Genomic DNA, 12,825 nt, shown 5'->3' with positions numbered 1-12,825 from the left:
TTTTATATATATGTATTTATATCTATGGATTTCAAATATATTTATGTATGGATTTTATATATGGATTTCTTATATTTATATATGGATTGCATATATACTTATATGTGTATTATATATATTTATATCTATGGATTTCATATGTATTTTATGTATGAATTCCATATATTTATATAGTTATGGATTTCATGTATATATAGATTTCATACATTTATATGGATTTCATATATTTATATATGTGGATTTCATATATATATGGACTTCATATATATGGATTTCATGCATATTTATATATAATATATAAATTATATATGAATTCATATATATATTTCATATATATGATACAAAGGCAATATTTACATATCTTTATTGTGGACCAAACCCCTATTTATATGACAAAATACCAACCTTGATTGTGATATTTTGTCCATTTGGTTTCTCATGAATATATAAATCTTACCTGCTTACACTACATGCCATTCACCTTTTATGGAAATAACTACTAGAAAACTTGGATCACCTCTACAGATGGTTCTGCCCACAACATCTTTAACTGTGAATGGCAATTTAGCACATAGAAAGAAAATAATTTGTGGTGTTCTCATACATTTTCCCACACACAACATTCCTGAGGCTGAAGAAATTTTTTCTATATTTTTATGTAGAGTCTCCTATGGGGCCTCCAGTTTATGTCTTCTTTCCTTCAGTAAAGGATTTTGTGAGAGCTCAAAAATCAACAGGCATCAACCCATACCCATGTTCCCATTTTTTGCATATGTATAAAGTATGGAAATACATATATATTTTCATGTAAAATCTTCTCAAAAATTTACCTATTGTTGGAGTCCGACAGCCAACTGAAGAAGATGCATCTGTATAATAGGAACTTGCTTGTTTTCGACTACTGTCATCTAAGATGTTCAGGGGATCATGGATGTCATTGTAGGGGGGCAATGAGCGAATGCTGCTCACACTGCTGATGACAGACACATGCTGATCAACCATTGATCCAAGCCTATGAGACTCTGGGTAGTTTACATTGCTTCCATAATATCCTATTGACAGAAAGAGTGACAATTTGACAATGTATTATTTTGCTCCAAAGTTTGTCTAGTCCTGAATGAAGGTGGAAGGGGGACAGATATTAAAATATGGCATTATATGGCATATATATATGGCATATTAAAATAATTATAGGAATAAAGATCTCTAATTTTTTTTCAACATTGCTACTACTATTTGAGCTTTGTTATAACTTTTGTCTTTGGTCTATATATCTCGGGAGCGGTGTTAGTATGGAAGCAAAAATAGTCAGCTCTACAGTTAGAGGACCTACATTCAAATCTCATCTCTGATTATATAGACATATATGTGATATATCATATATGTGAATTTATTATATATTTTATTGTTGTATATGTATATAACATGTTATAATTTATGGTGTATATAACATGTATGTGTTATATATATATGTATATATATAAACTTTGCCCATATCACTTAATCTCCCTGTGCTACTTGGAGAAATCATAACCTTTTGTGTTTTTATTTTCTCAACTGTAAAAAAGGAAGTGGGGAGACTAGATTGGCATTTGGTATCCCTTCTAACTTTTGATCTGGAATTCTATTTTAATGCACTAAATTCAGAGGATTTGGGGATGTACAAAGAGAGAAGGCTTAGGCTCATTATTTTAGTTTCTAGAAAGAATGTCTGGTTAATATGGGGTTGCGCCATTGGATAACATTAACAGGAGCTACATTTATGTATTAAGAAGTTAAGAATTTCATACAAGATTTATCAAAATGAAGTTTACTAGATTATAAATCCCATAAAGGCTAAAAACCTTCTCTCATTTATCTATATATGCCCTGAAACATCTAGTAGAGTGATTGTACATAAAAGGATTTTTTTAAGTTTTTATTGTGTCAGAGATAAAAACAAGTGACACAAAATGTTACAAAGTTAGTGTTACAGGAGGGTAGACTAGAACCATTCCAAGAAGTGGCCATAAATGTTACCACAAAGAATACTATTGGCTTTTTTGGAAGTTCCATATTTTTTATCATAGGCTATATATTTTGGGAGGGATTAGGGAAGAGTAGCCTAATCTTAGGAGATGGAATGGCCTATAGATGGGACACCATATTGAAAATTAGGGTTCTGAACAGTTTCTCCATCAATTTATTTCATATCCCCAGGCAAGCCATTTGACTCTAATAATTTTCTAAGCTGAAAATTAGGGAATAATATCTATTCCTAACTATTTCCAAAGAATAGCATTGCAATAATTAAATCTTAAGGAATTAAGTGGAAAATCATTTTTCAGTGGATAGAAGCTTCTTCAGGAGAAACAACTTAATTTCTATTTCTGGTTTAGTACCTGGGTCATGGTTTTGCTATGACTTTTTTTTCTTTGATCAAACAAGTGGTACTTATAAGGGTAACAAGATTAGCCAAGCCATTTAGGATGCATCTTCATGGGGGGGCAAAGAGATTAACCAAGAGAACTGTCACCAGAAATTTGTAAGAGTCAGTGATAGGTAGAACTAGCATGCTCTCAGTCATTCAGGAGACCTGTCTCAATCAATCATTCTGGTTAAACATATACAAGTGTATACTTCATCTTACTCAGAGCATGAAACCAGCATAAGAAAATAAAGGAATGTTCTTTAAAATTCCCCAATACCGTTAGGTGCATTAGGAGGATATGAAGATCCTTGGCAGCCATTAGCCCCTGTATTACTCAGGAAATTGAAACTTCCATTATTTAGAAACTGCATACTGTGTGCATCCTGCATGGTTGAGGGTGGTCCATAGTTTGAAGGTGACCTGGTAGTGTATGGAGATACAGCACAGCTGTTACTGAAGTAGTCTCTAGAAAGCTGTTGTTCACTCAGGGCCATAAACCGACTGTGTTCAGCCCTGTGGTGATAGATTCCTGCTGGTGTGTGGGTCTGGGCTCGGAACATGGTCTGGTAGTTGGGGCTGGTCCCATAATAGTTCTGGTTCGTTTGTGAGAGAGTCTGGTACAGGGGCTCTGAGTATGATGAGCAGTGAGACTGGGCAGATAACACCTGACCAACACTGGGTGGTCTCCCAGCCATTGGCCCCTGGTTGATGACACTTCCTCTGCTGACCATGGCTGGAGAAATGGGTGGTGTCACCAGGTGACCAGTACTCTGAGATAGCTCTACTGGACCTGGAAGAAGGCAAAATTATGGGAACATCATTATGAAGTTCTATATGGAGGAATCACTAGAGTAGATGTGTCTGTGTCCTCAGAACTGGGGAAACTTAATGCATCAAGGTTAAAAAAAATGAAGTCACTAGTAATATTTCCTAAATATTACATTTATCAAGTAAATCTATATGCATAAGCATGAAGAATGGCAAGGAAAGTATTGCCGTGAGATCAAAAGGAAAGGGAGTCTGCAGGGTACATTGTTCACCAAGTGAGAGACATAGAACAATTTCTTTCCAACTTTCATCTTGACTTTCATTTACCACTGACTTAACTCTTATAGCCAAAACCTTATGTAAAAGTTCACATTATTTCACAAACTCTGTTCATATCTGAAAGTAATATATAATGGTATATCAAGTATATAACTGAGGTAGGCTTGGAAAGATGATGTAGTTTTATAGAGTGGTTTTATGTAGTTTGACCAGAAAGAAAGCTGCCACATGACTTCATGCTCTCCACAATCTAGCCAAATTGGACTGCTACCTCTTTCCAAAAATCTACCCTTGAATCTCTTGATTCCATGCCTTCACATAGGCTGTCTCCCAAGCATGAGATATAGTTCATCCTGTCTTCAACTCTCTGTGTCCCCTACTTTCTTTCAAGGCTCAGTTCCTGTGTCCATGGAACCTTCTCTTCCAACTCATTCAATAGCAACCATGAAAGCTCATGCCATCTTAGGCTATATTGAAAGGCAGAATTCAGGACGAAGAAAGTTCTGCTATTTTGCACTGATCAAGCTTCCTCTGAAGTATTGGATTCAGTTCTGGGAACTGCATTTTAGGACCAATAAAGTGAAGAGAGTCCAGAGAAGGGCACATAGGAGGAGGAAGGCTCTCAATATCATGTCATATAAGGATGAGCTAAAGAATCTAAGAATGTTTGGTGTATTGAGGAAATTTGAGAATGGGGATATTATAACCATCTTCAATTACTTGAGAGGATGCCACGAGGAAGAAGGACTGAACTTGTTCTTTATGGGTCTAGTAGGAACATCTGGGAGGACATAAAAAGTCTGATTTGAACTTGATATTGAGAAGTACTTTCTAGTCACTGAAGTTGCCCAAAGGTGAAATGGATTGCCTTGGGAATCAGTGAATTTCTTTTTTGTAAAAGTTCTTCAAATGCAGATTGGATAAGCAGTGTCATGGGTACATGGTAGAGGAGATTGTAGCGTGGATAGGGGTTAGACTAGATAGCCTCTGAGGCTGCTTTCAGCTCTGTGATACTGTGACACTGACTACTAAATCAGCTCATGGTCATACCTATTCAATTGGCCACAGCAGTGTAACTTTGGAATCTATACTTTGCTGAAAGTTCTTCATAATAAAGGATCCATGAATCTGGAATCCCTGATCCCTCCAAAAATGAGAGATAGGAAAAAACCAATTAACCCTGATTTTTAATGGGACATTTATTCAAATACCTGAATTGAATCACCTAGCTTTTAGATACTTTTCTATTCTTTTACTTCAAATAAATGCCGTTGAAGTTGGCAAAATCATTCAAAATGGGAGAACTTAGATTTCCATGGTTCTACTATTAGTACTACTTGATACTATTGAAATTCATAAGGCTATTACATACCAAAAAAATCATAGCAGAATGTTTGCCTAGAATCTTCAATATAGGCATCAAGGTGTTAATGGAAAGAGCAATGTCTTAAGTATAAAATTCTATCTCTGCTATTAACTAGTTTATTACCCTGAGCAAGTCACTAAACTTTCTGTCAGTTCCCTCATCTAAAAAAATGGGAAGCATAAATAATTCCTTTCTTCCTCAAAGAACTACTATGGTAATCAAATGAGTTAATGTATATGAAAGTGATTTTCAAAATATATATGAATATAAAACATCATTATTATTATCCATTAATCAGCTCTAGCCACTAGCCATTTTATCAACCATGGGAGCCTAGACTAGCCCCCAAAAAAATGAACAAACAAAACTAGTTTGGAGAAATAATTTTATTGAGAATGGGGATATAGTGTGGTTAGAATCAATTAAGGCAGAAATTTAATATTTTTAGGCACTGTAATAACTAAATCGCTGAATCTGCCTCTTCTCCTTTCTCCCACCCCAGTACCTCTGAATCATGTTTGAATTATATTATATGGATGAAAGCTTGTTCTCTTTGTGCATACAATTAAGATAAAAACCTCCTTGTAGGATGGGATAATTATGTAAGTTATCAAGAGCAATTATGTCATTAAGTAAATTATAAATGATAGTAATAGTCATTATAATGAGTATTAATGGCAACTGCTATTATTCAATAAAACATTTATTGGGTTCCAAATAGATCAGGTTAAATCTTTCTTATTCTCAGAATCATGGAGTAGAACAGTTTTAGGAAAGAGAATTGGAAAGGAGACAAAAAACATTTGTTGAAGTATAGTAAAATATCATTCTTGGGTATTTTATACCGTACCTGTAAGCTGCATAGTTTCTGTATCCCCAGGAGAGAAAGAATGTAAAGCAGAAGGCAAGACACCAGGCTGGTTGGAGGGCAGAGAAATATAATTTGCCTCAGCAAGACATTCATTCTTAACTGACGCATCACTAGAAACACTGCTCCCTTTATTTCGGTTGGCCAGAAAGCAAGAGCTTGGTGATGCAGTGAAGGTGGCTTTGCTTGCATCTGGAAAAATTAAGAGAAGAAAAGTCCCATTCACTTACTTAGACAGCATATGATAGCAGGTCAAAGAGTAGGAAAGTACCTGATGGATAATTTAATTCAAGGTTTTGAAGAAATGGATCCTTTTTTCCTTTTTTTGTGGGGGGGGGGGGAGGGAGAGTGGAGGTTTCAGGATTGATTTATTTATCGTGGTAGGGAACTTCCTTTGTAAGAACTCCCCATAAGAATGCAGATGAACAACTTTTCGGTAAGTTATCATTTTAGAGAACTGCTTGGGGACTCTAAACAGTGAAGAAACTTATAGATGGCTAGCCATCTAAGTACTTGTCAAAGACAAGGCTTAAACTCACATCTTTCTGATTCCAAGGCTGGCTTTCAGCTACCGCATTCTCTATATTTCTTCCTTCCCATTGCTACCCTTAAGTCACTGATTCCAAAATTATAGATATCATAAAACATATATCACCCTGAGAGGAAGTTATTTCTCACTCTTCTAAGCATTGGTTTAATGCTTAGGGCATTAATGTTGCTCAGGGCAACAAATATTAATAAAGTCTCTATAATATTCCCCCACCTCTATCCATGTATAAATTACTGAACTAGAAACTATCAGACTTAGTAGCTCTACTATAAATGGTATATACTACTCAGATGGTGGTTAGAGCATACTTCCATTGGAATGGAATCTGTATCTTATCTCTCCTCCTAGAGTATAAGGAAATTGAGGGCTCAAACTATGCCTCATGATGTTTTATGCCCTCCTCTCTCCATTCTTACCCCAATCACCCATTTCCCAACATAATGCCTTGCATATAAGCATTCAAGGTTGTTGTTTTTTTTGAATGAATGAACCAATCAATCAATTAGCATTTAGTCAAAGAATCATAGACTTTGAGTTGAAAGAAATTATAGAATCCAACCTATCTAACCAGTCAGTTTTTAGAGATCAGGAAACAGATCCAGAGAGTTTAAGGTATTTGTTCCAGGTCATATAGGTAATAAGCAATAGAATTCAGGATATGAACACAGGTCATGTAAGCATTTTATATGTCAGCAAAGAAGCATTCTGAGGTACTCTGAAATTTTTTGTTTCTCAAGCCCATTTTGTTTTTCCATTTTAAAAATATGGGATGTAGGGTTAGAAAAAGCCAAAAAGCAAGCTACAGGCATTTCTTGAGTTACCTGAATTCTTCATATACTTTTCCAATAAATTCTGCAACTCTTGCTCTTTGTCATTGTTAAATTGTGTCTCCATGGCTAGTAGAATATATTCGTCCAAAAGCATTCGGATCAAATGAAAAGAACCTTGTGTGAAGAAAAGGGTGGGGAAGGGAGGAGGAAAGGAAAAATAGAATGAAGTGAGAAAGGGAGAAATGAGTGCAGCAAAGTTATCTCCATGACCATCTTTCAACACTTTACGAGGAGCAAGCGAAATAAACAAATAATCGTTGGACTTTAAATGACCTGCCAAGACCAACATGCCTAACCTGAAACTCTAATCTTTCTTTGTCCTGGCCCACCTAGTTCTGTGTGTTTACTGTCCCTCAAGCTCTTTGGGCCCTAATTACATCAAAGTGAAATACCGATGAAAGTGAGACATACTTTATTCTTGAAGAGGCACATATGAGAGGGAGATAAGCTTTAACAGCCAGAGAATGGGGCCAGTTCTGTACTATTCCTGTTTACTTTATACCAAATAATTAGACAGTTGTCAACATAATCTTGAAGAAAATATCAAGAGAAATTTCTTTCCAATTTAAAATTGTATCTTTCATTTTTCATTTCATTATTGGTTATATTGCATAAGAAAAGAAAGAAATATCATATCCTGGAAAACCTTGGATGTATCTTTAAAATCAGCCATCAACTGCCTAACAAAAAGGCAGAGAGTCCTTTTCATATTAAAGAATGCTGAGTATTAGTGCAGTGTAATCTAAGAAATCACTAAAAATTAAACATGAGAATAATGTTCTAAAAAATAAAAGGTACATTTTAATTAATCTCTGTGTGACTTCTCTAACCTTTTTAGAAATTCAGCTGAGAGGCTAACCTTTACTTTGCTTTCAATGAACCATTAAAATATTTCCATAGTCAAATTCTTTTAGATGTTATATTTTAATTCAATAATATTCATAAGCATTTATTATATGCCTCCTGTATGATAGGCACCATTCTAGATGCCAGCTAAAAAGGAAGCAAAGAAAGAAAACCTAAAATAGTCCCTCTCCTTGAGGATCTCATAAGGATTTCAAAAACAAACAATACCACCACCTTATGAATAATATAAAGTTCAGAGAAGTTGAATGAAATAGTGGCTAGAGAGCCAGCCTTAGAGTCAGGACGACCTGTGTTCAAGTCCTGCTTCTGCCACATACTTTCTGTATTTTGCTAAATATGCCACAATTTCTCAGTGCCCTAAGCAGCTTTCTGACCCTGTAAGTTACAGGCTGATCTTCATCTCACTGAAATTATGTCAAGAAGAAAAATAAATAGAAGTACTCAATTTTGGAAAGATATAACTTTCAGGTTCCCTGCCACCTCCAGGTAATACAGGGTATCAAAAGATAGTTTAATTTCTAATCAGAAATATCTAGAAATAGGTCTGTGTGGCTCCTCTCTCTGACTCCTTCTTCAGGGAGCTCTCCAAAGACTGAGTCCTGAAGCCTTGACCCATATATCATCAAGGGCATCCTTTTCCCATGTGGGTTTGACTAGATGGCTACTAATGTCCCCACCAACTCTGACATTCTAGGATTCCTTGATGCCTGAGGAGCAGCATTTCGGATACACAACCAAAAGCAGCCAGTTCCCATGCTGTATTCACAATGACATGGAAAATTTGCGGCTTCTCTTTTCCTTTTTTCTTTTTCTTTTTTTTTAAACCCTTAACTTGTCTTAGAATCAATACTGTGTATTGGTCCCAAGGCAGAAGACCTATAAGGGCTAGGCAATGGTGGGGTAAGTGACTTGCCAAGGGTCATACAGGTAGGAAGTATCTGAGATCAGGTTTGAACCCAGGACTTCCCATCTCTGAGCCTGAATCTCACTCCACTGAGCCACCTAGCTTCCCCTTTCCTTTTTCTTTCAAAGACCAAAACCAAAAATCTAAACCCAAATAGATACAACATTATTACACTTCCATAGAGCACAAAGGGTGTAAGAAAAGGATAAGAATCAGGCACTTGTGAGTGATCAACGCAGCTGTTGCACTAAGCAGACAATACATTTCAGAGAGGTTTCCCAAAGCTGAGAGGATACCAAAGCTGGAGGCGTTGTTCAAGGTCAGGTTATGCATGACTCGTGCCCCAAAGAAGCTCCATTTCAACAGGAAATCTTGAGCCCTCTTCTTTAAGGATCTGCCATTTTGCTTGCTGGTCTAAAATTAAAGGGAAAACCCAAAATTTTTAGTCCTGCTCCTCTGTCATTGTTTTTATGCCCATAAACTCAAAAATAGACAGACGCTCAAAAAACTAGAAAATGAGGGTATGCCCTTTAATTGAGTTGATCTTTCTACTTAAATGAAGGTTTTGAAATTCCTAGTCCTGTCCTCTGATCAGAGGAGTAGAGGGTGTTGATGAGCTAGTATATATTAAACTGATGGAGGACAATGAGGTTTCCCCAATTATGAGTGTGTGGGCAAGGTGACTTGGTGAGGAAACTTCCTTTAACAATGTAGAGCAGCTGCTCTGAAACTTTAAAATCTTGGGGTATTATCTGGGCCATGGAGAGGTTAAGTGATCTGACTAAGGTGACACAGTCAGAAATGTGTTCAGAGGACACATGGGGAAGTTAGGTCTAGAGTCTGAAGACCTCAATTTGAATCTGGCCTCAGACAATTTATTTGCTGTGCAAATATAAGCAAATCATTTAACCCTTTTGCCTCAGTTTCCTCATCTGTAAAATGATAGCAGCTACCTCCTGGGTTACTTGTGAGGATTAAATGAGATAATAATTGTAAAATGCTTATTTTGCAGAGTGCCTGACATATAATAAATGTTATAAAATATTAGCTATTATTATTATTCAGAAGTGGAACTTGAACTCAGGTCTTCCTAACTCCAAGCCTATCTACTAGGTCACACTGATTCTTGATGGACTAATTAATTCATCAAATTAGAGGCTTTCTATAATAGGTCTTAGTCTTAATTCTCCTTTATTATTATTTTAGAGTAACAAGCTTTTCATCCCACATGGTTATGTTATATAATAGAATTAGAAGTTGTCAACTTGCTCAATTGAAACGGTCTACAAAATTATGTTATCTCTGAGTTTTCCTGTGACAGCACTTTAAAAGAGAACAGACGGCAAAGTGCAGGGGAAGGGTTACATGTCCCATGAATGATTAACTTGCACTCATCTGATCCTAAACGATACGAGTAAGTCCCCACACCATAACTCGGACTAGTAAGCAATTTCTACACTCTGATTGTCTGGTTTCATTGATGAATGACTTGAAGGTTAACTGAAAGAACTAAAGAAACCACAAATCATTGCAAAATATTGAGTGCTTTTAGAATTAAGGGCTGCAAAAGTTTAAAATGACATTCTTTGGTGCAATCATTCCTTATTATTTCTTTTTTAAATTTCTATTTAAATTTTTACATTTTATATCTATATTCTGTGATCGAGCCTTTCCCAAGCATGTTACCTGGCCAGAGCACCAATGATTACTATAGCAAGGATACTGAAAGCATCTAGTCCTTGAAAAATCAAGGACTAAAGTTTTTATTCTTTCCTGTGATTCTTGTTTTTGATTTTCAGGTACATGTCTAAGCAATGGTATCTCTGGTCAAAGGAGATGAACATTTTACTTTTTTGTTTCTTAAGCTTAATTCCAAATTGCTTTTCAATGACTGGACCAATTTATGCCTCCCCCATGAGCATAATAACGCGGTCATCTTTCTGTAGTTCCTCAAGCATTAACTATTTACATCTATTAATTATCATCTTTGCTTTTGTTGGATATAAGGAAAAATCTCAAAGTTATTTTACTTTTCCATCACTCTTTTTAATAGCAATTTAAAATAAAATTTCACATGATTATTAATATCTTAAACCCCATGATTCTTATATCTACATCTGTAGTTCCACTTTAGTTTGATAGAAAATGTGACATTTTAGTTTGTTGAAGTTTTCTAAAATAATTTTACCATCCTCTGCTTTCTCCTGCCCACCCCCAACTCACCCTTCACTGTGAAATTTAAGGCCACTATAAAAATAAAATCTTTATTATCTTGAATCTGATAAAGACATAAACAGTACCTTAATGACCCTTTGCTCTACCACAGTATCCAGCCATTCAATAAATGACTCCACGGTGGCATTCTTCTTTAGCAAATCCTTCAGTTCTTGGAACACTGTAATAGAGTCATCTACCATGTAAAAAGGAGAACAAAAGGTTGCACTCTACTCAGAACCCAAGAGAAGTCCACTCACCAAGAGCCACTGACAATTTTGTAGCATGCAAAGGAAAAGACAACATTAAAACAGAAAAAAAAGGCTCAGAGCTATCCTAGAGCTTTCATCTTTGCCCCCAGGCCCCTGCATGGTAGTCTGGTCATTTTAACTTTGTGTGCTCTTGTTCCACCCAAGATCACTATAATTCCTGAAATCTTGAATAACTTTCCTAGATTTCTCTTCTTCATCAAGTCTACATGTCTCAGTTTCCTTATATGTAAAATAAGAATAATAATCATACCCACAGTAATGATACTGATAAAATGCTTTGCAAACCCTAAATTACTAAATACATTTTAACTATTATTATAATTGTTTCTAATAATATTTTCTGAAGAAATCCTATGAGTTTTATGTCAAAATTTCCTTAATGTTTAAGCTTAATTCCTACCTAATTGCAGAGGTCTAAAATCATTAAGCAACTAATACCTATATCATCTTTCATGGCTGATAATGAGATTTCCTCCCAATAACTCTGTGAGTAGAAAGTAGTAGTGATTTTATCCTCATTTTACAGATGAAGAAATTGAGGCTCAGGTCACATAGATACTGGAGCTGAGTCATAAGCCCTTATCTCTTGATTTTAAAGCCAGAACTCTTTTCATTGCACTAAAATGCTTTTTTGAAGACTTTGTAGAAGCAAATTTCAATTATGTTGATGAACTGAAATAGTTTGGGGTTACAAGACATTTCTTTGCTTATGTTCATTTCTAAGTTTAAAAGAAGATTAGAGGGGCAGCTTGGTAGCTCAGTGGATTGAGTCAGCCCTAGAGACAGGAGGTCCTAGGTTCAAATCTGACCTCAGACACTTCCCAGCTGTATGACCCTGGGCAAGGCACTTGACCCCCATTGCCCACCCTTACCACTCTTCCACCAAGGAGCCAGTGCACAGAAGTTAAGGGTTTAAAAAAAATAAAAAATAAAAAAAAATAAAAAATAAAAGAAAGATTAGAGTTCAGGAGTACTAATGTAATTCAGATTTACTGAGGTTTTAGTCAAAATATATCTTTAAAGTTAATGCCCCCACTGGGCTTTCAGTACATGGGGAGAAATAATTATTAGCATAATGCAATACTAAAAGGAAAAAAATATTACAGAGTTCACATAGTTGGCTTGTTCTAGCTACTGTGTTATGATTAAATGGCAATTGTATAGTAGTAAGTGGACTGAGCTTTGAGTAAAAAGAATTGGATTTAGCATTCCTTTCTGGGCTCCAGTTTCCTCATCTATAAAATGGGAATAATGGCACTTTTAAGACTTACCTCATAGGATCACAGTGAGAAGAAGACTTTGTACATATTAAAGTGCTATGTAAATGTGAATTAAATTAAAATGTGAATAAAATCAATGTCCTAATTGTGATTCAATGAAAAATATTTCATTTCTGTTTTGTGTCATTAGCTCATAAAATGTGCCCATAACCACCTGAAAAGCATGTTCAATGGCCTGATGGAGAAATTCCACTCTAATGGGTCCCCTGTTTTGTTG

General features: G+C 35.7%; 1 protein-coding gene across 1 annotated transcript in view; it reads right to left on the bottom strand.

The window, feature by feature from the left end:
• Window positions 1-12,825, bottom strand: part of RFX6 (regulatory factor X6) — a 102,964-nt gene that overhangs the window by 33,602 nt on the left and 56,537 nt on the right. Inside the window, exons 12-17 of the mRNA XM_044675418.1 lie at window positions 11,143-11,252; window positions 9,139-9,256; window positions 7,063-7,185; window positions 5,674-5,883; window positions 2,688-3,200; window positions 831-1,052 (exon numbers count right to left, since the gene is read on the bottom strand). Of these exons, the coding sequence (XP_044531353.1) occupies window positions 831-1,052; window positions 2,688-3,200; window positions 5,674-5,883; window positions 7,063-7,185; window positions 9,139-9,256; window positions 11,143-11,252 (1,296 nt within the window). The remainder of the gene's footprint in view (window positions 1-830; window positions 1,053-2,687; window positions 3,201-5,673; window positions 5,884-7,062; window positions 7,186-9,138; window positions 9,257-11,142; window positions 11,253-12,825) is intronic.

This window comes from Gracilinanus agilis, chromosome 4, assembly GCF_016433145.1.
Source record: "Gracilinanus agilis isolate LMUSP501 chromosome 4, AgileGrace, whole genome shotgun sequence".
Taxonomy (NCBI): domain Eukaryota; kingdom Metazoa; phylum Chordata; class Mammalia; order Didelphimorphia; family Didelphidae; genus Gracilinanus; species Gracilinanus agilis.
Note: the sequence above shows the minus strand (reverse complement) of the source record. Positions and strands in the feature narration are given on the sequence as shown.